The sequence below is a fragment of the Lampetra planeri genome, chromosome 1, assembly GCF_965212315.1.
Source record: "Lampetra planeri chromosome 1, kcLamPlan1.2.h2, whole genome shotgun sequence".
NCBI lineage: Eukaryota > Metazoa > Chordata > Hyperoartia > Petromyzontiformes > Petromyzontidae > Lampetra > Lampetra planeri.
Genome location: NC_136107.1, coordinates 36,832,739 through 36,859,645, shown reverse-complemented (window position 1 = coordinate 36,859,645; position 26,907 = coordinate 36,832,739). Strand labels below are relative to the sequence as shown.

The 26,907-nt window shown below is 47.0% G+C and overlaps 2 protein-coding genes across 2 annotated transcripts in view; both read right to left on the bottom strand.

Moving 5' to 3' along the window:
• Nucleotides 1–1,507: 1,507 nt before the first annotated feature.
• ZNF207 (zinc finger protein 207) lies at nt 1,508–9,284 on the bottom strand. The gene is made up of 10 exons (XM_078599865.1): nt 9,092–9,284; nt 7,726–7,852; nt 7,206–7,344; nt 6,557–6,706; nt 5,914–5,977; nt 5,686–5,765; nt 5,070–5,185; nt 3,559–3,828; nt 3,051–3,165; nt 1,508–2,813 (listed from the first exon to the last, which is right to left on the bottom strand). Exons 1-10 carry the CDS (start codon nt 9,130–9,132, stop codon nt 2,623–2,625), a joined length of 1,293 nt encoding a protein of 430 aa, XP_078455991.1. The 5' UTR covers nt 9,133–9,284; the 3' UTR covers nt 1,508–2,622.
• Nucleotides 9,285–11,793: 2,509 nt separating this feature from the next.
• The window catches only part of LOC144721886 (rhomboid-related protein 1-like), a 32,328-nt gene continuing 17,214 nt past the window's right edge, over nt 11,794–26,907 (bottom strand). Inside the window, exons 4-9 of the mRNA XM_078599823.1 lie at nt 25,135–25,380; nt 24,210–24,358; nt 22,903–23,015; nt 20,531–20,631; nt 14,111–14,171; nt 11,794–13,048 (exon numbers count right to left, since the gene is read on the bottom strand). Coding sequence (XP_078455949.1) covers nt 12,756–13,048; nt 14,111–14,171; nt 20,531–20,631; nt 22,903–23,015; nt 24,210–24,358; nt 25,135–25,380 — 963 coding nt within the window. The 3' untranslated portion in view covers nt 11,794–12,755. The remainder of the gene's footprint in view (nt 13,049–14,110; nt 14,172–20,530; nt 20,632–22,902; nt 23,016–24,209; nt 24,359–25,134; nt 25,381–26,907) is intronic.

Here is a 26,907-nt window from a genome sequence, read left to right as displayed (position 1 = left end):
GACTACAAAAAACGAGAAGAGAAGCGCCACGTTACCCTGCAGATCAGCCCCCTCAACTCCCCCCCCCCGCCCACCACCCCATCCTAACCCACCACGCACCAGACTGCAAAAGCATATATAACCATAACTGATTAATCCCCCATATATAAAATACATGTTTTTTTAAAGTCCAACAGCCGATTGGCTTTCCAAGACAAATACTAACCAATATTGAAGCAAACTGCAATGTTTTCGACACTGATCTGGTGACAAGACTCTGGTCGAAATCTGTGCAGTTTGCCGACTTAAAATGTTGCTGGGAACATGCGTCTGGAAAGTCAATGTTGGGACTAAATTTTTGTTAAGTGTCGACAGGGTTTTGTTTATATTTGCTTTCGCCCATAACGTTTCACAACAAAGGACAGAGTTTGTTCATCATGCAACATCTCAAATCAATGTTGATAACAAATCAGAGGCGATTAAGCTGTCGGGAATTGAGAGAAAATTCCCTTGTTAACATGGTGAATGCAACAGCCTCCAACGTCTGCACGCAAATTGTATCGTTACACCCCTCGTAACAATGCCTACAATAAACAGCTGTAATGGCATTGACTTAAGGCTTTCGTGACTGCAGGAATTCATATTCTTTGGGTCTTTCGGTAAAGTCACGTAGATAGAAATTAAAATATCATGACGTTTTGATCGCAACGCAAGCAATCGTCATCAGGTCTGATGGTTTTTATTTCTATCTACGTGACTTTACCGAAAGACTCAAATAATAGCTGTATTTGCAGTGAAGAAATCGCTGGATTTAAACTAAAAGTTGGCCGACTTGCATCTGAAAAACCCCAAGTTGTAATATTTCCCAATTTTTCCCAAGAGAATTCGTTAGTGATCAGAAATGCTTCATTTTCCAACAATGTCCTCACTTCCACATAATAAAGAAAAAACATCAACGTACACATTTTCACTTTTGCCCATTCCAAATCAGACCTCACAAACCATTTTCTGGCTTAAACACAAACTCTCCAGCAGGAAAACAGTACAAATATAACTTCACGCTGTTAAACACAACACTTATGGCACACGAACGTGATGACACCAGGGATATTAAACTTTTAAGTCGTCAGGGTCCCAATGCAAATGCAAGTGCGGCTGTGGATTACAATCAACATACTCCAACGTATACCCTTTTTGACATGTATATTCGCACGTGCAGATGCGTTGGTTGTTATAAATGTACTGCTTTTGCAATTATTTCCAGAGCGAAATGTGCATTACCAAAAACGTACAGGCGGACCGCCAATCTTTTTTTGCTGGGAGGTCAGGCATCACATTACGTAGCAACCTCATCCACACAAGTGATGGCGCAGTCACACACGTGTTACCTTCGAGCAATGTAGAACTTACTCGTAGTGGGGGGTGGCGGGATCAAGGGAAGAGCGGATAACTCGTGGGAAGGGGCGGAATTTTTTTTTTGCTAACCCAAGTGCAGGTGCGGTACAAACCAGTTACACGTAGCAGCGTGTTCCTCAGGCCAACGACTTTATTGGTGTAAGAACAGAATACACAACTACAGCAAGAACAGCAAGAATCGAGGTCACAAACCTGCATCCACAAACCTTTTTGCTGGTTCCCGTCAAGAGGGAGAGGGGCAAAAGCAGTGCTTATTTACATTCTGCCATGTATATGGGCTCTAATGTAAAACAAATCAAACTTGTTAAGTGTTTATTGTTAAAACTAGGGCTGGGTACTATACCTTTTGTTTCCTGAACAGAGGCTCACATCCGGACATACTACAACTTGGCAGTAGCGGAGAGACAGCTCGAATGTGAAAGGGGATTTTGTGCTTGGCTCTGAAGGAACAATTATGTAACCGCTATGAGCATATTCTCACCAAAATGTTTTTAAACTAAGCTAAAGAGTTCTTATAAGACAACAATCCGAGATAACAATATCAATGCACCTCGTGCCGACAAAGTTGTGTGGACCAATAACAAGTTCTCCAATTAAAACGTTGACAGCTGTCTCTCCGCTGCACACGGCAATCAGTGTAACAGAGAAAGGCCCTCGCCAAACTGTGTTTGGGGACTCTATTGATAGAGTCCAACAGCGAGTATCGCTGTGAAGGACCTTCCCACTCTATATCGATCATCTGACTGGAGTTGCGGTATTAAAAGTTCCACTTGCCTTGGCACAACTACAAGACTGCAGCGTGTCCTTTACACAAGGCAAGTGAAGTGACTCCATCTCAGCCTAAAAACTAAACAGAAATAAGTCCAAGGGTAAACAGATGTGCTGTGTATTAGGAGAAGTTATGTTCAAGTACACAAGTACACAACCAGGTTAAATTCAAAAAGTCAACGCCAACATCGTCAAATGACAAACACAAAAATGAACAACCGACATCTAACCATATATATTCAAAAATTATGCTTTCCTTCAGATGTCTACCTACCCTGGTATTTTAAATGGCAACTTTTATGAATTGTAGAGAAATTCTGGTAGGCTGCATGCAAATGTGTCCTGGGATCAAAACACAAGCATATATTACTTCTGTACGGGTGGGTCACATTGGTGCGATGCCACATTCTACTTAGCTGCTCCTGGCTCGGGTCGGGGACAGCTGGATGGATGGATGCCTCAGTAGCGCCCGCCATGACCCATCATGTGAGGTCTCATTCCCGGCATGCCCATGGGGGGCCGAGGAGGCCCAGGGTTATATGGCTGCATCCTGTGTGGCCCAGGAGGTGGGTGGCCCTGGCCATAAGGGGCCATGCCCCCAGGGTGATGTGGGTACCTGGGCATGCCCTGTGGACCGGGACCGTAAGGACCTGCCACACACACACAAGCAACAGACACAAATAGCAATGAGCTACACTGTCAATTAAAACATCAACAGTCGTCTCCATTGACCAATCAAGTGAGGGTGGCTTTTAAGTGTATTTTTCCAACATTCCTTGTACATCAAATGATGTTTACTGTGTGTGGAAAATGTGGAAGCCCATTTGGCGTGAGAGCAGCATGTACTGTGACACCAGGCCACTGTCGCCACAAATGTTGTTTGTTACCTTGCGGAGGGCCAGGTGGCCTCATACCAGGCATTCCAGCCATGTTCCCCATCCCGGTCTGGCCATACATGGGTACCTTACACTGGTACTTTGGTATCTGCGCCCTTTTCTCCTCCTGTAAAAGTAACTCAAATTAAATCCAAGCAAATAAGGCAATCGGATCAAAGCATTTAAGCAAATGTCTTTTATCACATCATAACATTTAACTACAAGAGTATAGGTTTGTGAACAATAATGTGCAGCTCAAGAACACCAATCCTAAAGGAAAATGCTGTGGGGATGGAGCATGTTGGGCACACAACTCTTACCCGAGGGGGAATATCATTTCTTAATTCTTACTGCGCACTATCTCTGAAGGGGGTGGTGGTGGGGGAAGGGGTAGGCCGCAGCACAGGTAACTGTAAGTTCACACTAGAGGACAAACGCACCAACCGTTTTTTTTTTGCCAGCGCGACAATTCATCGCGACCGGGCCACGCTGCTCGTCAGCGGTGGCTGCGCCCACTGACCAGCGAGATGTCCTCGTCCGGGTGGATGAGCCGGCACGTGGCGCTGTTGACGTTCAGAGCGGCAGGCTTACTGGCCGCGAGCGTAGGCGCCTTGCACGCCGCCTCCCCAGCGTGGGCCGACGTGCTGGCGCCCGCCGTGGACGGCGCGGCGTGGTGTTGCTGCTGGGAGTACGCCGGGAAGGTGGGACGGGGCGACCCGGCTGTCGACGGTGAAATTCCGCCCAGCGGCTTAAAGTCTGTGCCCACGGGCGCAGACGATGTCGTGGTGGGCTGTGGAGGCAAAACGAGGTTGAGGTAGGTCTGGTGTCAACAATGCTCAAGTGTCGTCACACTCGTAGACAAGAGAAATTACAAATGAGGCACTGATGAAGAACACACATAGATGCAAATGGAAAATGTAATCTGCACTAATTTAATCGTCAATATCACATCTTAATCTAAGGCAAAGTCTACTGAAATGGAATAAAAAACTTCAGCGACCAGTTCCATAAACACATTTAGTGAATATCTAAATAGCTCAGGGAATTTTAATAAAAAAATTATTCAATAAACCCAAGGTAACAGAAGAGTCGTTATTTATCAACTTATTTATTGGCATTTAAGGTGAACAGTTATAAGCAATTTAGTGTAAACTTACAGTTTCTAGAATCCAATTCAGAAAAAACAGAGGTACAATATTAGTACACAACAGTTTGATTGTGGATGGCAGGGACTTCTACACTATTTATTGCAGCGAGAACAAATCCAAACCGCAACGTTTACGATGAACATGTAACGGTTAAACTGCATGCACCACTTAAGGCTCTTCAGAGCGTGCACAAAGCTTACTTGTGATGCTGTAGGGAGGGATTTAGAGGGAGAGGCCGAAGAGGACGTAATAGAAGAAGAGACAGCGGTGGACAGGTGGGAAGAAATCTACCAGAGAGGTAGGAAAGAACAGGAAAACCTTAATATAAAGAGGATAAGGTTCTTTTCTAGTATATAAGATACAAATTGCCTATGACCAAATCACACAGAATTTGTGCGACCTCATCACAGCAGCCCTTTTTCATTCCACTGACGGGGTTGAGCCTGGATGGTGCTTGGATGAGTGACCAGCATGTACAACAGGTTGCTAAAGGCTGGTAGTCTACATGGTCGGCATAGGTCAGTGAATACAATGTCTTTCTTGTCACGGATTTCCATCATCTCGTATCTGCACTGCCCACCTTTACAACCTACAATGACCGGTGTGAAGTTCAGTCGAATCAGCCCTATGATCACCACAAGGGGGGGGGGGGGCGGGGGAGACCCTAATACAGCAGTGGGCTGAAAAATTGGCTATACATGTACAAGCTACAGATTGCGCACAAGATATAATGGGAGTATTTTAAACAAATGATGCTTGATTGCTTCATGAAACAGGCCAATTCTTCAACATTAATAAAGCCAAGGAACACAAGGCAGCATAGTCGGTCCTGAATTGACCCGGTCTTGTTGGCATGAGAATGTATGCACCACTGTTCACACACCTGCCCAGCGCTCGGGAAGAGAGGCTTGGTGACCGGCGGCTGCTGCAGGACCGGTCGTGGAGGCATCCCGTTGTGCTGCCCGGGGATAGGCATCAACCCTGGACGTGGTGCGTAGCCTATCGCAGACAAAAAACTATTATTGAAGCCGACAGGGTAACCGCATCCCCAAGTGTGGATGTGGAAAAAGGATGTTTTGCTAGAACACGGTGTGCTCACGTGAAAGGTGATTCACTGGATGTGACAGGGGGTGGCAACTGGGATTGAGGCAAAAGGAGTGGGTGGCAATGAATGCATGAGAAGACCAACATATAATATTATTGTATGGGAGCATGTTGAAGAGTTCTGACTGCATGTCACAGTGCAAGTGGTATTAGTGTCATGTGATTAAGTACTCATCCGTTTGAAACATTCATAAAGAAATGCACAAATTTATGTTAAAATATCAGCTGTGGGTAAAGATAAAGGGATTACATCACAAATCTCTGAAAGTGACCTCAAATGTCTCAGAAGCCCTGCTACAAAGATTGCAGTCCAACTGATTTTTTTTTACTCTCAAGAGATAGAATATGGCCAAAACAAACATGCCCAATGTGATCTGAGGGTTTGGTTCACTCACCTGGAGGGGCCTGCGGCATTCCAGGCACCATCGGATGCATTCCATGCGCATGAGGCATCATCCCACCCATAGGCATCATGCTTTGAAGACCACAAAAAATGCAAATACATTAGTAAACAATAGACCAAATCTTGAACCCAATTACTCTGACCAATATGGTTGGCTTTCCATCTTGGCATTCAGATCTACTAAAGCTCAAGTTGCATTTCATGGTGATTTGTTACATACCCTGGCATCATCGGTGGCATCCCTGGCATCATGGGTGGCATTCCTTGCATCATTGCTGGCATCCCTAAACAATACAGAACACATTAGCTTTTGAAGGTGCAAAAACTAAAATATATATATACATATTTAAACGACAATGTGGAAATTGTGCGAATGTCAAAGGCTGCTGCACGTATCAGGCAGTAACGCAATTTATCTTGGAACAGGACAAAAAACAACTACGAAAAAAAAATATTATTTGACTATAAGTTTAAAAAGACAAAACAGATAACTAGGCCATGGGTCCCGATTGAAAAGTTGAGGCTTTAGTAATAAGAAAAACAGGATTTTTAAATCGGCTCAAGACACTGGTGATGCAGATAGTGATATTTAATAAATACAGAAAACGAATGTTTATTGAAAGTCAGTTTACATAGAACTACCTTTACAACCATTATAAAAGCCCAATTGGACCAGATGTCTCTCTTTTCTTCAACAAAAGACATGCATTAAAACAGATATCCATCTGGTTTAATGCAAGTGGCTTCAAACTCATATGTTAGCCAGCCTGGGAGAGACAGCCTAGTTTAAAACGTGCAAGCGCTATTTGTTTTTAGAGTCACGCCTTAATTCTACTGGAAGAGAACAGAACAAAGTTGTTCACCTGGCATCATGTTGGGCATAGGAGCCATGGTGGGTATGGCAGGTGCGGCTTGGGGTGCAGCCTCTGTTTGCCCAGAGAAGGTGCTGGGCTCTTCATCCTCGCTCTCTTCAGAGTTCTCCTGGCTGGTTTGGTTCTGCTTCTTCTTGGCCTCTGTAAGAACAAAGATAAATTGTGTCAATCCTCAAACTGGGAACCACGGAGGCCATGATTGCACTTTCTTACCAGGTCTCGTTACAGAATATTGGAGAACCGATGAGACCACTTTGTGTCTAACCAAAGGCTACCCGTGAAAACTAAGAGATGGCTTGCCATACACATAACACAGGAAACCCAACTAGGGCACCACTTTGGATATGTGGCTTGCTTCCAATTGGTTGACCCTGCCCAGTAGGTGCTCTGTGCTAGAGAACCTTGTGTTGAGGAAGAGACTGGGCCTCGAGGCTGCATCAGATCGGTCACCACTGTTGAGACTAGAGAATCGAAAAAGAGCTCGCTTGGGGATTTGGGAGCAGGGGGGATTCAATGTGTTGGTGCTGGAGGGTGTATGCTGTTGAACTTCGTTCGCACCACACGTAGCCAACCATCGAATTGCACTTTCTGGCTGTATTTACAATGTGACACCAACACGCACGTGGCACTCTACGCTTACCCAGCGACTTCTGCTCCATCATACGCCGTCTCTCCTCCACGTCTTTATCAGGGATACCTTCCATGCCGTATATTTCCAACTCGATGTCGGTCCTCCCAGGAATAGCATTTGGCACTGCATCAACAGTTTCCTTGTGAACCTGTAAGAACCATTATTGAGAAAAAATAACGACTTATTCTTCCAGCTGCATTGTACTCATACAGTTATATAAATAAGTGTTTTAATAATGATGAATGTAACAATTGATACATTCCGAATACAATTCTTGGGCTAGGACTACATACATTGTGAGAATTTAGCAAAATTACTGTTACATTTGCACTTATGGGACTAAGTATAAAAATGAGACAGAAGATAACTAAATTATCTAATTCAATCCGAACCTCACTTTGTAACAATCCATCGAATTGCTAAAAGGTTGAATCATTATACAAGACAGATTCATTTAAAGTATAATAACATATATATATCTCCAAATGCAGTGCATAAAAACCGGCAAAACAGCGCACCAAAAACATACCTGCATACAGTGAATGACCAGACCTGGCCCGGTGTAAAGCTTCTTGTGACATATGTGACACTTGAAATGCTTGGCTTTCTGATGCTGAATCAAAATCTTCTCATCGTCAAACTCCCTGTTGCAGTACCTGGGTAAGGCGTGCAGTTCAGGAAAACCCCTCGCAACATCGCAACACGCCACGCACACTACTGCCCATGCAAATACTTGAATTAATATTATTCTCTTCTGAAAATTCGACATGGTTTCAAAACAGTTTGTGAATAACGCAGTGTGTGAACGTTGACTGATCGAGACCATACAATTCCTAAGATGTTGCAGATGCATTTTGAATTGTTCATCAATGTACATATTGTACCGAGTAAATGACATACCGTTATTGGTGACAAAATGACCCAAATTCTTTGCTCAATAGCCACATTCCCCTCAATCTAAACTTCCTTCACCTCATCATCCATATCCTCATACTTTTCCGCATTTCATCGGGTATCACAATCACCCTATTTAACCACCCACTGCATTCTTGCCATACCACATCACCTCAACCTCATTATCCGTATTCCCCATACCAACGTCAACAGCTCTCGACCCTCCTCCATTCATCTCTCCCATTTCACCCAAATGACCCTAATCACCTCCCTCCTTCATATCACTCTCAACATCCTTTATCTTTCTGCCTCATCAAACTCATTGTCCACATCGCCAGCAATCGCGCCATTGGTTCCCATTCGTCATGATGCATTACCCCCCCCATCACTCTTCATTCCACCTTTCATCCCCCTGATCATCCTCCGCCGCTTACTATCCTCCAAAACCATCGTACATGTCAGCATCCCCTGCTCATCATCATGTCCCTCCAACACAAATGCGAACACTAAATTAATTCCGCTCAAACCTCCCTCGCCATCCACCTTCCATCCCCCTGATCATCCTCCGCCGCTTACTATCCTCCAAAGCCATCTTATATGTCAGCATTCCCTGCTCATCATGTCCCTCCAACACAAATGCGAACACTAAACTAATTCCCCTCAAACCTCCCTCGCCATCCCATGACAACACCCCCACCCCCACGCCAAACAGCTTCAATCGGTAAACTCCCAAGACTCCACGTATCGCACCACGGCGCTAAAAAGCCCAGCCAAGTCACCGTCAAACGCCGATACACGCGCGTGCCACACCTTAGACAAGTGGTTAAAGTAAGAACAAATCTTTAACGCGTGAGGAGTTTATTGTAGCTGCCTACGTCGCCTAGTTGCTCACGAGGCCTCAGCCTACACGAGGCCTCAGCGGGCCCAACCCAGGAGTTGGCAACCTCCGCATCTCAGACTCCCCCCCCCCACGCGCCGCCACCATACGTCGCAAAGGATACCAACACCAGGGCTTCACGTTCTTCTTTTTCTTCCTCCCCATGGCAAAGCGGCGAGAGAGCCGGAGGAAGCTGCGCAGACGAAGCCTCGCGATTCGTGCTAGGGGTAGCCTCGCGAAATGGCGGCGTCCCGTTCCCAGCGTCCACCGCGCGCCGGGGCCCCAACTTGACCAATCAGAGAGCAGAGAGAGAGACTTTGCTGTCCGACCAATCGGAGCCGGGGGAAAGAAGGAGGCACGCCTCTTTTAGTTACAAGGCTCTGATTGGACAGATGTCGGCTTGTGGGCGGAGATCAGTCGAACCGTAAGCCACACCCCCTCGAACCCCTCCGCAACCCCCCCCACACCCACCCCACCCCCGCACCCCCCCCCGCACCTCCCTCACCCCCCACCGCATCCCCCCCGCACCTCCGCCCCCAACACCCCAACGTCCTCCTCTCAATCAACTCCGGTAGTAATTCCATCACAGAGTCCTTTTTTTTGGGTTATATCGCGTAAATATAAATGTTGTGTCGTTAAACCCGCCACCACCCGACACAGCCAGTAAGGTTTGTCACGTAAACAAAAACTAGTTCTACACGCCGGTTGTGTTGGAGAGTTCACCCACAACACGTTTACAATTCGAGTAACGTGACGTTTTGCCAGTAAGAGGCCGTCCATAAATGACGTCACGCAACTATGGGGGGGGGTGGGGGGTCAGACATTTGTGACGATGTGTGACGAGGGGGGGGGGGGGTTTGAGAAATGTGACGTCACATCAAAATGCGCAAGAAAATTTTCTGTTGCAGGTGTGAAATCCACAGCAAGAAAATTTTCTGTTGCAGGTGTGAAATCCACAGCAAGAAAATTTTCTTTTGCAAGAACATTTTCTTGCTGTGGATTTCACAACCTGATGATAATTGCTTGTGTTGCAGTCGAAACGTCGTGATAATTTTTTTATTGTTTATATTTATATTATTTTATTATTTCCCTTCTACGTGACTTTACCGAAAGAACCAAGAATATGAATCCCTGCAGTCACGAAAGCTTTAAATCAAAATTTAGGTCAAAGATAGTTATGATAATTCATTTAATTGTACGCCATCTCTCAAATAGCGCTTAACAGACTGATGTCATGCTTAGGAATAGTTAAAATAATAGTGTATGAAGCTAAACATTTTTAATTTAAAAAATTCAGTTCACAAAAACTATTGTAGACCACTTCAAAGATGATAATTTCTGTTCTGTGTGTGTGTTGGAGACACTTCGCTGGCTCCACGACGGGATTTGTAGGCTTCTTTATAAATACTGTATATCGTCGCAGAGGGTGCAGGATTACATTAAACAAGTCCTCACCATGAGCCCTGAGTGTGAAAACTGGTGGCACGGCAGGTGGATTGGCACAACACAATTTTATATTTGTATTCAGAGGAACATAGGCATGATGTGATAAACCTGCTATAAGCTAATGTTGCGTGCCTTACGGTACAAGCAAATAAAATTACATGTTTCCATTGATGGAGTAACAACCGAATGATTATCACGCCTAAGATAAGCTCAGCCACCGCAGAGATGGAGCGACAAATCAGCTTGTGTGCACGTAGTGGATGGATTGTTGCATCGCATGACCATGAGGTATGGCAATGGCTTGGGGAGGCCTTCAGACCGTTGTCATTCCACGGCTGAATGACAGCCTTCAAATGTCCTGTCATCCACGGGGGTTGTCTGAGACCATACCTTCACCACGCTGGTCACTGAATGGTGGAGAGAGATTTCACTCACCACTGACATTCGCCACGGCTAGGAATCAAACTCGGGTTTTCTGGACTCAATGTGAAATCATCCAGAGTAATGGTGCACTAGTAAAGGCATCCATGGAATGGGGCACTTAAATAAGGGCGTTAAATGAGGTCACATGGGAATGTGTTTATCAGCGTATGTAAAAGTCACCTTTATGGAAATTGATGAAACTATAAAAATGAAATAGTGGTCCAGGGGGCTGTCCTGCATTCCTTATTGCATTCGTGGGCTCCACTCTGCTCAGCGTGGCTTTGCAACCTAACAACGGACCGACCGACTGGCTTAACCATTTCATCGCAAACAGCCCCTTCGGAAAATCTATTGCTGTCTGGCCCTCCGATGTCTTTTCAAGTTGTACCATGGGTTGTCTGGCATGATGTCCGATGTTTCATACCAAATGCCGGTGGCTTCTACTGGAAATGAATTGGAACTATTGAACGCGTGGTAAAACACGAAAACGTCAAGGTTGCTCTACAACATAACCACGCAAAACAACCTAATCGGTAGTCAGCATCTGGCAATCATGTTCAAATTACAAGGGTGCTCTTAACCTTTCCATGCGTTTAAATGTGTGTGTGTATTTCTTTGGGGTGTGGTGGTGGTATTTAATGTACTGCACTACGAACCTGGAAACCCGAGTTCAATACCCAGCCACAACTTCCATCAAAGGCGAGTGATATCTGAGCAGGTCCTAGTCACTCACCTTCACCAGCTTGGTGAAAACAACATCTTACGATCAAAATGTGTTGTTCATCCCGTATTGTGGTGACAAAGGGTGTTAACAACAGTTTTACATTATTTAGGAATGTGTGCTAAAGTGCGGTTTCAAAATGTGGCGTATTGTATAAGTCAAGGACATCAACGTTTTGCCAAAATATGCAAAACATCAAATCTCTCTGGCAGCAAAATCGTTAATTTCACAGCACATGTGTCAAAATGTTTTTATTTTCCAAAATGGCAGTATCATGTACTTGTATAAAAACGACAACGCTGATGAAAATGTAATTCACACAACGAAAGCAAATAAGAACGTCAACATTTAAATATCTATATGAAAAAAAATCACTTTCATTAAATAAAACAACCATACGAAAAATAACACTATCGCAGTATAAATTATTAAGCTTCATTAAATACCACCTCGTTTTCCACACGCCATTGTCTTTGCATCCCATTTTAGGTAAACGTGTGATCATTGTTCGCTCACCCACTGCTCGTAGAAGGGCCTCCACTAGAGGGAGCTCCAGCAAGCCCATCTCGAGGGTATTTGAGTCCCAACCTCAAAGACAATTTTCTACGTTCACTGAGGGCTCACGCCACCCGCCCATCCGAAAAGAGGCCCTCTTAACAATATCGACACGGGGCCTAGGGTTGCCACCTGTCCCGGTTTTCCCAGGATCATCCTCCTTTTTGAGGTAGCTATTGCTAGGAAATCTGTAAAGTCTTCCTAGGACATTAAAAGTCCTAGCTTTCTTTACATATCATTTACATGTAGTTTTCCCCTCATATTGTTGCGAAATATTCTTCGTCCCATGATATGTCCTGGATAATTTTGTACCTCGGGTGGTTCGAGACAGCAAGCAGCTTGCAATTAGAAACTTCCAGTTCTAATCCTATTTGGGGGGCGGGGGGGGGTTGAGTCAACTGACCCTCTCTCTCGGGTTGATAAACTAAGTACCATTTTGTAGAGGACTCTACGGTGGCTTTCCTATGGATAGACTCACCCCCGCCATATCAACGCGGAATTTCCACAACTGGCTCATCAGGGCTGTAAACATTTGAGCAGAAAATCACTTTCAATTTTCTGCCGTTGTTTTCTTCCAGAGGGTGGCAACCCGAGCCGGGCCCCATCACATCCACGCGGAGATCTCACGGCCAAAAAGCAACGGTCACTGGCCCCCTGCCGCCGCCACCTCTGCCGCCGGTGGTGGCGTGTCGGCTGCCCCCGGGTCACCCATCGCCACGTTGCACGCGACGGCGAGCAGCACGGATGCGGCGTACGCCAGCGACGCGACGCGCCAGCAGCACTGGTCGCGCAGCCGCTGCTCGTAGCCACGCAGCACGGCCAGACCGAGCGTGAGGCCCACCCACACCCCGGCCAGGTGGGGCACGAAGCTGGGCTGGGCAGGCGACGCCCTCGGGGAGAGACGGAGCCACACCGCGCGGCCCAACTCTGCGCTCACTGCGACGGGGGAGGCAGCGGCAAGAGTGAGACGGTGAGTCGGGTGGCAGGCCATGTGTGGTATCGCTGTCAGGGTCCACATTTTACGTTTTTTTAAATACCTGGACCAGACTTGCAAATGACTCCGCTCCTTACTGGCAGACTAATGACCACCCGTTTAACACGTAGGCTTTCGCGACCAATATTATTTAAAATAAATGTTTTTGGGTTAGATCGCGTAAGTATACCCTCCACCACCCGACACGGCCAATCAGTAAGCGATTTGTCACGTAAACAAAAAGACAAATAGTTACTACTTCAGCCCGCCGGCGTGTTGAAGAGTGAATCCACAACATTTACAATTTGAGTACCAGCGAAACGTCGGAGCTCAGCCTGTACCTCACAGGGACAAGCTGTCATTGGGAGGTCCCCTTGGCAAAACAAAACTGTGCTCCGAGATGTTTTGTTACATTCGTGAAGCAATTTAAATGCAAGTTGTATTACGTATCGTCATCAGTATTATTAAAAAGTGTGGCAAGAGAATGAGCCCCGGCCCTCAGATCTAAGGTGGCATCAGAAGGAGCCAAGGCTCGATTCGACCCACGATATTTAACCATCACTGCAAATATCTTTGGGGCCGTCCATAAATGACGTCACGCACCTAGGGGGGAGGGTCAGACATTTGTGACGATGTGTGACGAGGGGGGGGCGGTTTGAGAAATGTGACGTCACATCAAAATGCGCAACTTTCAATAAATATAGATAACACGTTCTACTTCATTAAATAGAATTTTAAATAAATGTTTTCTCCTACAACATCAGAGTGCAGCGCCACATTAAATACGCACTACAATGACAATAGTTTAAAGAGATTTGAAGCATGTTTTATTTGGGGGGGGGCAGAGCTTTGTGACGTCATATTTGAGGGGGGGGGGTCTGACTTTTTGTGACGCCATGTGACGATGGGGGGGGGGGGTAAAAAATTGTCCAAAATCGCGTGACCTCATTTATGGACGGCCCCTTAGCCGTATTCATCGGGTACTAGAGTGAGCGGGGCTGAACTCGAGGTGCAACGTCACTTACTGAGCAGCAGGAGGAAGGCCATCCTCAACACTCTGAAGGAACCTTTCATCCTCGACCAGTTCTAGCAAAACAAATGAGAGGGGGGGAGCGGGGAGATTGACGGAGGAACAACTATGAAGTAGATTTTTTTTTAAAGTCAGTGCTGTATCGTCAACAAACAATTCTGGTGATTTTCTTTTGAAAGTGTGTAATACACGCGATGACAGCTGAGCTTTTGCCAACGCCTGATGATGATGGATGTAATCTCCAGCGAAACGTCGGACAAATTTGTCAACATATTGGGCTTGCTTTTCAACGTTCCTCCAGTTTGCTGAAAAAACAAATCAATTGGCACATTTGCCCACGTGACGACTTTATTTGATTAGCTCTGTCGGCTGCTTGAGGTTGATACGTTAATTTCAAACATTGCAATAAACCTTCAAGCCGAAAAAAACGAATTATGACTTATATTGGTAGTGAAAGAATATGTATAATAGCGTACAACACAACGATCAAAATGATTCTAGATTTGAAGCTTTCGTGACTGCAAGGATTCATATTCTTAGGTTTTTTCGGTAAAGTCACGTAATCCTTGCAGTCACGAAAGCTTCAAATCTAGAATCAATGCCCTCTACGGGGAGGAATTCCACCTATCTGTTAGAGTTTTTACAGACAACGAGACAAGAAGTCACAGCTTCTCGAGACGCTGGCCTTCCTCAAGAGATGATCAAAATGATCTTGCTGTTCACCCAGGAAAGGTTATCTTGAGTGTTGTGATGTTTACACGAGTGTCCTTCTGGGATATTTGTCTTATTTATTTGGGCAATTCATTTTAAAGCAGTTGCATTCAGTTCATTACGTGGCATAATACATGAGTATTAGTTGCGTTAACCTTGACACGCATCCACAATCAAAAACTCACCACATCTGTGATGAACGCTGCCTTATGACAGAAATGTATACAAGAGGCTTGCCCTTCAGGCAATGGCTATATATCAATGCTCTAGGAATGTATAGTCCACTGGTAGATGAAGGGCTTCCAATGCCGTGTGCGTCTTGTGGGTTGTTTGATCATACTTTACCACCGCAGTTTGGCAGGGTTTTTGTGGGGTGATGTCCCAGGACCGGTTCAGATTTCACTCACCACTGGCATAGCCATAGCTGGAAGTCGAAGATGATGTTACCATGTGTTGCAAGATAACACATTAAAGCAAATTCGAACATACTAACAAATGTGGCAAGCTTACATGGCACATGGCTTCAAAGTTGATCTGAAATTAAAGTCCAAGCACAACATTACATTGAGGTACTGTATGTGGATGTCAATCGCTGTTACACCCCACCACCCACCCCGATAAAAAGACACACACAAAGAACCTATTCGCAGCGTTGCCTGCCAATTGCGTAGCGATCGAGTGTGCAGGTGCTGCAACTGCACCGGCTACAAAAAGAGAGAGATGGAAATTTGACAGGGGGCTCTCGTTTTAAGTTGCTGCAAACGCACGCTTATGCCAGTGTAGTCTACCACCACAATTCAAGAAGGGCAAAAGGCAATGTGCCATTGTTGCCGGAAAGGCCGTTTCGCTCCAAAGTGTTATACCGAACAACCGCAAACCACGCCATTTGTATTTTACTCCGCGTTGAGCAGCGCAGCACTTTCATCAACAAAGCCAACGCCTCCCCCACCCAACCCCAACCTCATCGCTGCCGAGACATGGACCACAAAAACACCAAGGCCACGCTGCCACAAGAGTAGCACATTTAACTGTCGGTCCCAAGTGGCCCTATTAATGGCCATAAAGCAGGGCCTTGGGCCAGCTGGGCAGCATTTATAGCTGGGCCCTGCTCGCTCGCTCGCTCGCCCGCCCGCCCGTCCGCTCGTCTCGCTTTATTTCTGACACTTTTGAGAGCTTGATGGGTGGCGGTGGTGAGGGGGAGGGGATGATCCATACAATGCAGGGGTGGGGGCAGGGGGGGGCAGATGGATGGCGGGGGGGGCAGCTGAGAAGTGAGTTTTGCATGCTAATGATTGTGAGGCTCAGCGGTTGTTGCAGGCCATATAACCTTTTGTTGGCCGCTCCCTACTCTCATTTTCTCTCCTTCATTGTGTGGTAATTTTCACTCTCAATTCTCCACGTAGTTTTGCATTCAAATGCATTTCATTGGGGTTTCATTGTTCCATCGTTAGCGGTGCAATAATTAAAATTAACGGCCCTTTTGTCAATTATGTGGTGGATGAAGGTGCCTTCCCACGCCATTTTGGTCATAGGAGTCGTTTGACCATACTTCACCACGCTGGTCAATTCGGGTTGGTGCAAGAAGGTGGAGGCCCGGCACCTGATCCAGACATCACTCGCCGCTGATGTAAGCCACGGCTGCAAGCTGAACTCGGGTCACTCGGTTCATAGCGCGGAGCGTGCTAACTGCTGCGCCACAGCTCCACGTCATTCAGAGAAGTCATGACAATCCACGTGACTTCTTTGTGCCACGGCGATGGAATAAAGAGTAAAACGCGAGTGACAAAAATGCACTTCAGCAACCGAGGCCCATCCAGTATGTTGGGCCAACGTACGTTGGTTGGAACGTTGGGTAAACGTTGAGTCAACGGTTCCAACCAAATGCCGACGTTGGCCTCACATTGCACATTCACTGGGCTTCTGTTCGAGCTCCCAGTGAGAAAGATGAATCCCGACCTTGTGGCCAACCATTTCCTTTCACCTGACCAATTCCATTCACCCCAAGTATCAAATATATTGAGCAGCAATGAATTTACGTTCCGTTTTCCGTTCACGTTAAAAACAAAAAGTGTCTATTGAGCTGTCTCTGCCCATAAATCTAAGAAAACGCACGTCCTGTTTTTTCTTCTTGAAATCTCATTTAAACACTTTATTAACTATGATTATTTTTTTAACTACAAGCTTTCATCCAACTGTTATGTTCTTCCATTGAGAGAGCATTTTTCCAATTATTGTAGGCACACATACACGTCCATAAATACGTTTAAGCAATTAAACGCTTCTGCGCCCAGTGAAAGGGCTTACGCACACTTTCATGAAGCTGTCTTAATTGTTTTTTTCCTTTCTTGAGAAATAGACTGCGGATGCTTCTCATATTTAATTGCACGTTTCCGTGAGATGCTCTTGTATCACATGCTTTAGAATTTAAGATTCGTACATCGTTATTGCCATGAATAACTATGCTCCATTGCCCCCACCGCGTGTCCCTAGTTCATGCGCTCCAATCACGAGTACCTTGAGATGTTCTAGTTTACAGATGCTTTATAACTTAACCTTATCATTACTGTTCTTATTCACAAGAGTGCATCTCTCTAATTGCAAGTGCTGGTTATAGTAATTGACTAATTGGTTTGTTGAGGTGCTACACTTAACAAGTAGTAATCGGCTTTAGCGACCAATATGATAATTCACAATTGGGATTTTGGGCCGGATCGCCGAAGATGGGGGGGGGGGGGCATTTTCCAAAATTCTGGAATATTTCTTGATGTTGCTGATTGTACTCCCGGCCAAACGTTGGACGAAATTGTCACCAATTTTCTTGCATTTCAACGTTCCTCCAGTTTGCTGAAAAATCAAACCAATTGACACATTTTCCCACGTGACAATTTTACTTGATTTGCTGTCGGCTGCTGGAGGTTGATACGGTAATTTCAAACATTGCAATAAACCTACAAGCTAAAAATGTGTGTGGATTGCTCCGTGCTAAAGCACAACGGTATGGAACAAACTGCCCCCTGCATGGCAAAACAATCAGCTTCACTGTCCATTGTCCTTTGTTCCCTTACGAACTCCTCTTCCCCCTGCCTTCCTCATTATTGACACCGTTGTGCCCTTTCCCAGCTTGCCTACCCAATCGTCACACTCACTCATCGTTAACCGCTCATTGTCACTTTCATCATCTTTGTTTTTTTCACGCATCATCACATCCATGTGCTGTCGTCCTTCTCATTAACTCATCTCATCACGCGCAAATGCTTAATTCTTTGTTCAGCGCCTTGGTGAAGGCGCCATGTAAATTAAAATATAAGATAAGAATTTGGCACGTTTGTTCGTGTGACGACTTTACGAATCGGCCGTGTCGGGTGGAGGAGGGTGTACAGCACAAATTTTACTCACACGGCGATATGACCCAAACATAAATATGAATCTCGAGATGCTATTGTATCTCTTTAGGCGTTGTAAATGTTGTGGATTTGTTCTCCAAAACATTGGTGTGCTGTACTAGTAACGAATTGGCATGTTCTGTTTACGTGACACATCTTACTAATTGGCTGTGTCGGATGGTGGCGGGTTTAACGACACATTTATATTTACGCGATCTAACTCCCCCAAAAAAACCTGTATTATGGATAGCTATAGGCTTCATTAGTACAATTTCTCGATATTATCGTTATCAATAATAACAATAATCGTCATCACCGTGTCGCTCTCACACAACGAGTGCCGGCCAGAGCATTTGAACAATTGTTTTTGATCACGTTGTGGATTCATTCGATTCTGCGTGAAATTCCCCATCCCGCCTCCTCTTAAGAAAGAGAGGGCCTTGCCACAGTGGCTGTTACTACTATAATAGCACTCCCGCTATTGACGAGAGGGCGAGGCGGAGATTAACAGCTCCGCTCCACTGCTGTCACTGTCGCTGCTGCCGCTACTGCTGTCCCACGTACTTGGTGGGAGCTCCATCCTGGACACCACCCCCCCCTCCACCAACCATTCCTTCCCCATCTCACATTGTCACCACCACGCGTGATCGCTATGGATACAGGCGCAGCGGCAGTCGCGCCGGCCCACACAGGCGTAGCTCAATGCCTCCCCGCTAATCCTCCGGCATTCGCGACGTCCTTCACCCCCTGGCGCCGTCGGGTATCACTCGGCAGAATGTAAAGGGCGCGCAATTCTCTCTTTCTGCCTCTCTCTCTCTCTGTCTGTCGTGCGAGCGCGCGTGTGCGTGGATCAGTCAGGCAACCCATGGCACCTGCTGGGTCTGTCCCGTGACCTCCTGCCAGCGCGCGTTCCACACTTCACGTGGCCTTAACGTGCACCTAGCCTGGCACGAGCGACGTGGTGACGTCACCGCCACTTCATGGCGAATGGCGGTTGTTGTTGATATGGGGGGGGGGGGGCTGGAGAGTAGCAGTTAGAGCGCGCTGCGCTACGAACCCGGCGACCCGAGTTCGATTCCCGGCTCACGGCCAGCACCGGCGACGATTTATGTGAACCGGTCCTGGGCCTCCCCTAGGTCGACTCAGCCTCAAATGAGTGCCTGGTGCAGTCTGTAAAAAAAACATCGCCACTAGGGAGACAAAGGCGGTCCGGACGTGGTGTTGGCCACCCACCCACTCGTGTGCCGTGCCTAGCTTCATAGGTGCTACTCGCTAACGGCACTTGTCCCCAAGAGTCTGCAAAGGCTACACGGGGGGGGGGGGATCTTTGCATCTGGATATGAATTGAGTTGCAACTCCAATCCCACGTCCACGTTTGGGCATTTGGAGCTGTGCTCGGCAAATGTGATTAGGTAAATAGGTATAATCAGAGCGTGGCTGGGGTGGCTGGGTGGGCCCGCTCCGGTGCAAGCAATTATAATTGGGGGGGGGGGGGGCATCACTCCTCGATCCAAACTTCTCCGCCCGCCCTATTTCGAAGCCTGGTGCCTTGGCTCCACACCGAGCCGTGGGCCACAGCGTGCAGTTGCACCGCCTGCGCACTCGATAGCGACACCGCTGGGTAATCAAGGTAGGCTGGGGCAGTGAGGCATGGAACACCCACCTCTCTCTCTCTCGCCCACAGCCCCCATGCCGGCCCACCTCACACTCCTCCTGTTTTTAAAATTACTTTTGACAAATTATATTTCGTCTTGTTTTTACCATATCGGTTTTATTTATTTCTTTGTCATTGCGTTTCGGTTCACACCGTTAGCCTGACTATAACGTAAACTGTCAGTAACCAATTAATTGCGTCGATTTATTTTTTACTATATAACAGATGAAATCGATGCACCAATTTAACTTATTTTTTACTTTTAACCACTAGGGGTTTTAATGCCGGTGGGACGCAGAGCCAATCTTAACGCCGCCACTCAGCCACACTCTCTAAGATTGTGGCTAACAATCTCTAAGATTGTGGCTGACCAATCTCTAGATTGTGCCTGAACAATCTCTAGATTATGCCTGAACAATCTCTAGATTGTGTCTGAACATAAAGAGTTGTATTCTTTTTTCACGTAAAAAAAGAAACAAGACGAGAAAAATGAACCGTCTACGGGAAGGCACCGATGGGCTCCTCGGTCAAGGCACGTCGGGCCGAGACGCGGCACTCGTGGGGCTTATAAAACAATAGGATCAGATGCGGTGGCGGTGTTGGTGGTAGTGGGGGGCAGGCTGCAGCCAGGATTATTCATGAGTGTGGGTTCGCGCGGGGTCGTTACCATGGCGATGTTGGCCAGGTGGGCGGAGAGAAGAGCGTAGACCCCTCCCGAGGACCCCACAAGGGGGGCCCTCCTGTCCGCCACCGAGCCCGCCAGGGAGCCTGAGCCGACACAATTCAAACGTTGGCGGATCACAACGCGAGCGATACTGAGCACAACGAGCTCGAACAGCGCAAGGTTCAGGCGCCACTGCTGGACAGAGAGAGAGCTGATGAGAGGATGGAATGGAAGGGAATGGGGGAGGTGTATGCACAGCAGTGGGAAGTTATAGGCTGACAACAACAGCAATAATTTCAAATTCCACTTTTTAAGCTTCTTAAAGGCATGCTTTTAGAGCACAAGCCAGCACTCAAAATCCTACTATTGCTTAACACGATCCAAACGCCTGGTCTCGCACTACCTGCATGCTGGTCAGCTCAGGCCCCAGGAGGTGGCATTGAATCCATCTGTGCAGTGTGTGTTAGTGTTTAGCCTGTTATCTAGATGGCTTGTATTGTTTTCCACGGTTCTTTGTTTTATTCCTACTCAAAAGCCAGGCCCGTCCTGAAAAATAGAGTCTTGAGACTCATTGAAGCCTCCCTAAGCAAATAAAAGCCACTCTTGTCACAACACTCAAACTTCGGTGGCGTAGCATAGTTTGGTTTGGGCTCTGATGTAGGTAATGGAATTGAGGCCCCCCCCGATCCCTCCCCTCTGTCCGTAGCCCTTCGCTTGAGTCCCTCCAGCCGGTGGGCTCCGGTGCAGTCGCACCCAGACTGGAGCTTAAAGAGGGTCTGGTCATCGGTTAACCACGTACATGCAGGCTGCGTTGGCGTTGGAGTTAAAGAGGCATTTAGAGGAGATCTGATTGTTTGCTCGGTCTTTGCGAATGTAATTGCTTTTGAACTCGACCCTCTTCCACAGCTGAAATGCACCGTACCGGAAATCAAGTTATATAATCTTGCTCTTAGGTTTTTTTGGTAAAGTCACGTAGGTAAAAAATTAAAATAATAGAAATAATAATAGAAATAAAATGATAAATCACGACGTTTCGGAGGCAACACAAGTCTCCGTCATAAGGTGGGACGGTCACAGCTAAATTTGCTGTATCAGTGAGGAAAAATGCAAGAGACAAGCTCTTAAATACAAGTTAAGGGGGAGGGGGGGAGGCTTATCTGAATGTGGTGACTTTACCGAAAAAACCTAAGAGTATGAATCCTTGCAGTCACGAAAGCTTCAAATCTAGAATTATATACTCTTACAATGAACTCTTCATTCTTGTTTCTTCATCAATATCTCAGCTACCAATCGCACATGGGCCGTCGCCCACCCTTGTAGGCTTTGCGATGCCACAATCCATCTCGCTGCTGCACGCAAAACTATTAAACTAAACTTTTATTTTACCAGGTAAGGCTCACTGAGCTGTATACTGTAACTCTTTTTCAGAAGTGACCTGGTCACAAATGATAGCTCAACGAAGTGGCTTATCACGTGGAAATGTATAGCAGCCAAATACTTTAAACGCATGTTTCTAAATCCACATGACCACGGGTAGAACATGCAAACTCCAAATATACAGGCGTCAGGGTCGAACCCACGACTTCCTGCGTGCCAGGCGAGGGAGATAACATCTTGCTGCTGCACACTTGCTGACGAGTCGTCCCTCGAAAAAGAGCTTCTCGGCTTGACGATCTTTTCTTGGGAAATACAACTTCTCATTCTGATCTTGTTGCTCACCATAATATCAGCTCTTTATTCTTAATTGAAAAACGTATTTCTGAATGTTAAATTGCGATCACCTGCTAATTCGTTGTCCATTGTGTAAATGTTCATTGACGATGAACGTACGTGTTGCCATCGTGCACACGATGCGAGATATTTTGACCGTTGACGTTTTCACTGGTGGTGGAGTGATTCAATCGGCACGATGATTCGATTACTCTTCATGATCCCGGTTCGATCCAAGTTTTATTTTTTATTTAAACGTTGTGGTGAACGTACATCTATGTATAGGAATCAGCTCAAGCCTCCTGTAAAACACGTGACACCTGTGTGGCCACCCCCTATCTGAATCCGGCCCCTCTCCCCGCCCCCTATGAAAACATATGCTGCTCCGTGCAGCAGCACCGAGCTCCTCATGCAGCCCCTTCCTCCCTCATTCTCACCTCTCCTGACCCTTTGCTCCCGTTTCTCCGTTACTGTTCCATCCTACTCCCCCTCATTCCTCATTCTTTTCTCTCTTCCCTTTACCGTTCCATTTTCTTTTTCCACCCTCTACTCCTCTTTCCCGCGATGTGCCACGGGTAAAAAAAGTACATACATTTAGAGAGGCGACTCAGGTGTGAGTGTCGAGGTAGTGGCTGTGAGATGAGAGCACGCGAGTCCCAGGGTACCTGCTAAAACACCGGCCATGTAAACCGCCCCTATCCGCAGAGAGCCATGGGCCATCTCCAGAGGCAGCCCCACGCTCAGCTGGGCCAGGAGGGCCAGTCCCAGCTGCTCTGCGCTGTCTCGCACAGAGACACACGGTTACATAGACAACGCACTTAGCTATGGATGGATGTACACAAAGACAAAGAACCCCAATTCTAGATTTGAAGCTTTCGTGACTGCAAGGATTCATATTTTTAGGTTTTTTCGGTAAAGTCACGTAGGTAAAAAAGTAAAATAAAAATTAAATAAAAAATAAAAATCACGACGTTTCGGAGTCAACGCAAGCTTCCGTCTTCAGGTGGGACCGTCACAGCACGATAGTTACGTGACTTTACCGAAAAAACCTAAGAATACAAAGAACCCCCTTGTGCGGAAAAGTGCCGTCAGCGAACGCTTATTAACACCAACACGGCACACAAAGGGGTAGGTGGCCAGCGCCACGCGCAAGTCACCTTTACCTCCCTAATGCTGATGTTTACACACCGCACCAGGTACTCGTTTTTAAGTCTGAGTCAGCCTAGGGGAAGCCCAGGACCGGTTCAGATAATCGTCACTAATGTTGGTCTTGGGCAGGAATCGAACGAGGGTTGTCGGGTTTGTAGCACGGACACATACATGCACATGGACACACGCAGACATAAAACACTGCGGACACAAATAGATATTGACACGTGCACGCACGTAGACACACACACACACACATATACTCACAGATATACACACAGACAAATATCCTTCGAGAGAGGGAGACACGCGGAGATAGACGAGGGAATGACACCGGGAGTTTATACTAGTAGTATTACTACGCTTGTTTACCCAGAAAAGCCTCACTGAGTCTTAACACTTTTGGCCAACACCAGCTACATTGTGTAAAGTGGGTTGTTGTTGTTGTTTGTTTTGCTATGGCAGGAAACCGAAGGTCCCAGAGGATACCCACGCAGAACAGGGGGGGGGGGCATAAACACTTCACACAGAAAGGCACCTGAGTCGGGACTCGAACCCAGACAATTTTCGCCGAATTGGCATCCACGTATTGCCAGGCGCAGATCCCAATTCGGGAAATAAACAGAACCTGCAGGGTAAACGGCCAGAACTATGGCTGTGGGTGAAGGCCAATATGTGAGATCTCAAGACAGACTTAAATACACAGAACTGCTTTGCCTTAGATCAAGCGTAGTACAACCGCGCCACTCTGACCAAGGAGAGAGAGAGACAGAGACAGGGAGCGACGCGTGGAGAGATGGGGGAGAGCGACGGGTGAGTTTACCCGGCGTGCGTGAGCGCGTAGCTGATGAACCTCCACGCCTCGTGGCGCCGCGTGGGGGAGTAGAGGAGCGACCCATTCATGAAGTCGGCGTCGTAAGTGGGCAGAAGCCACGTGCCCAGCGTCAGCCCGTACAGCACAAACACCACGACCTATGGCCAAAGATTCCCCAACACCCCCCCCAACCCCGTAGAGTCTTTAACAGATTGTTGGGGCAGGGCACTGTTAGTGAGCACCTATTAAGGCTGGCACGGCGCACGTGCGTTGTGATGCGCCCAATACCACGCCCATCCGCCTTTGTCTCTCTGGTGCTTAGCTTTATACAGCGCACAAGGCACACACGTGGTCAAGTAGATACCTTTTCGGCTGTGCTGACAAAATATAAATGTGGCTCTATATGTATTACATTTAGGCCACGAGGATGGAATGGTGGCGCAGTGGTCCTGCCACTGATAAGAACCTGGCGAGCTGAATTTAATTCGGGCGTCGCAGTGGCTAGGAGATGTTAACCACCTCGCCTGGTATACAGGGGTCCGTAGGTCCGTTCCTCGACCCTGACGCCTGCTGCTGTATATTTGGAGTTTTAATGTTCTCCCTGTGGTCGCGTGGATTTTTCTCCGGGTCCTCCGGATTTTCCCTCCACATTTAGAATCAACGTGCGTTTAGAGTATTTGGCTGCTGTAAATTTCCACGCGATAAGCCACTTCTTTGGGCTATCATTTGTGGCCAGGTCGCTTCTGACAAAGAGCTGTATAGCTAAGTGGGCCTTACCTGGTTTTAATTCCTGGCTACGGCTAAAATCAGTGGCGCTTGACATCCGAACCTTAATAATAATAATAATACTTTCATCGCATACAGCGTCATTCACGCCAACGGCATCGCACGACCTTCGTACGCCAATGCCCCCCGAGGTGGAACCCCCTCTCACCTGCGCGAGAGAGATGCTCGGCATGAGAAGGGGGGGCGGGCACCCCGAGTACACGTGCAGGAACCAGCGGCGCTCCGAGTCACGGGGCAGCGTCTCCCGCGCCACGCTCAGCAGACAGCGGTCCCCCACTCCGGCCGAGCCCCCCACAACGCCAACGCTGCTCCCCGCGATGCCCCCTTCGAACAGGTCCGACCGCAGGCCTTGCGACACCGCGCACCTGAAGCTCGTTCGCCGCTTGTTGCTGAGCTGCGTGGGGTCACACCACATCCAGTATACCAGGAGACGAGCGCTTGGGTGAGCGTTGCATTGCCACGTGGTGTTTAGAAATGACATGTTACGCGTATTCAGAAAGCTCTTTATTTGAAGCTTTCGTGGCTGTAGGAATTCATACTCTTTGTTTTTTTCGGTAAAGTCACGTAGGTAGAATTTTTTAAATAATAATATATCACGACGTTTCGATCGCAACACAAGTGGTCGTTCTCAGGCGGAACAAAATAATCCAACAGTGGAAGTGCTGAACCAGCGAGAGAGCTGTTACAACAAGAAACAGCTCATGTTGTTGTAAAAGCTCTCTTGCTGGTCCTCTTCATACGCTACAGCAATTTTACTGGAGCTGTTACACCTTATGACGGAGGCTTGTGTTGCTTCCGAAACGTCGTGACTTAATTTATTTACATTTTTTACCTACGTGACTTTACCGAAAAAACCCCAAAGAGTATGAATCCTTGCAGTCACGAAAACTTCAAATCTAGAATTATACAAAACTCTTCTTCACAGATGTCCAGTAGTAACAACTGTCCAGTGTGATATTATTGATGTAACGGTCCTCCATAACGGTCGCCACACCATGAGCATTCCCTACCACCTCATACGGTCACCTCAATCCCTGCACCTACTGGACCGGGAGTAGCCTCGCGGTATGACGATCTGTGATTGGCAGCTGGGAACGAGGTGACAGGGATGAGGGGTGGGGAGGAAATGGGAGAGGGGGCCCTGGGAAGAAAGGAAGGCACGTCGGAGGAGGGACGGGAGGAGAGAGCTGTGGATGAAGCAAGGCCGTAGCCATGGAGTCAACATTGGGGGGGACCAAATTTTCCAGGAGGTCTGGGGTCCCCCCCCCAGAAAAAAAAAATTTAAATTTGAAAACGAATTTTCTGCCATTTCCTGCCTAAAATATTACGACATTCACTAACATGTATGATGGACTTTTTATTTATTTTTTACAATAATGTCTAATAGTGTATTGTATTACTTTGCTCTGTTTTTTCTTTTTTACCTTTTCTTGTTTCATTGTATGTAATGGCAGAGATTAGAGATTAATAAGGTACAACCATAACAACAATCACATAAACATAAATCTATTTTATAGCAATATATGGAGGGGGGGGATATTTTGAGCATATTTGAATATTGGGGGGGATGTGTCCCCCCCAATATATATTATAATTACGGCCTTGAGATGAAGGAGGGAGCTGTGTGTGACGGAGGTAGAATTAACGGACTCGAACCCTGACCTATCTCTGCGTGTTGGTGAGGAGAGTGCCCGCTACACTATTATTATTATTCTCATTACTCCTCTTACTTCCAGATGCTGCGGTGGTGTAATGGTGAGCACACTCGACTTGCAATCCAGAGGTCGCCGGTTCAATCTCCCGGCGTGACCATTGAAACAATGATCACGTGTCTTCAATCCTCGCCACCCTCCCCCACCGCCTCTTCCCCGCCGGTGTCGGTATCAACAGGCACACGACGGCTCGTTGATGGGCGGATCGC

Coding starts and splice junctions, on each gene's coding strand:
- ZNF207 (XM_078599865.1), bottom strand. CDS start 9,132: ATGGGGAGGAAGAAAAAGAAGAACGTGAAGCCCTGGTGTTG. Junction 7,345..7,725: donor TGGTCATTCACTGTATGCAG/GTATGTTTTTGG, acceptor TGGTTCTTACAG/GTTCACAAGGAAACTGTTGA. Junction 3,166..3,558: donor CGGACGAGGACATCTCGCTG/GTCAGTGGGCGC, acceptor TTACTTTTACAG/GAGGAGAAAAGGGCGCAGAT.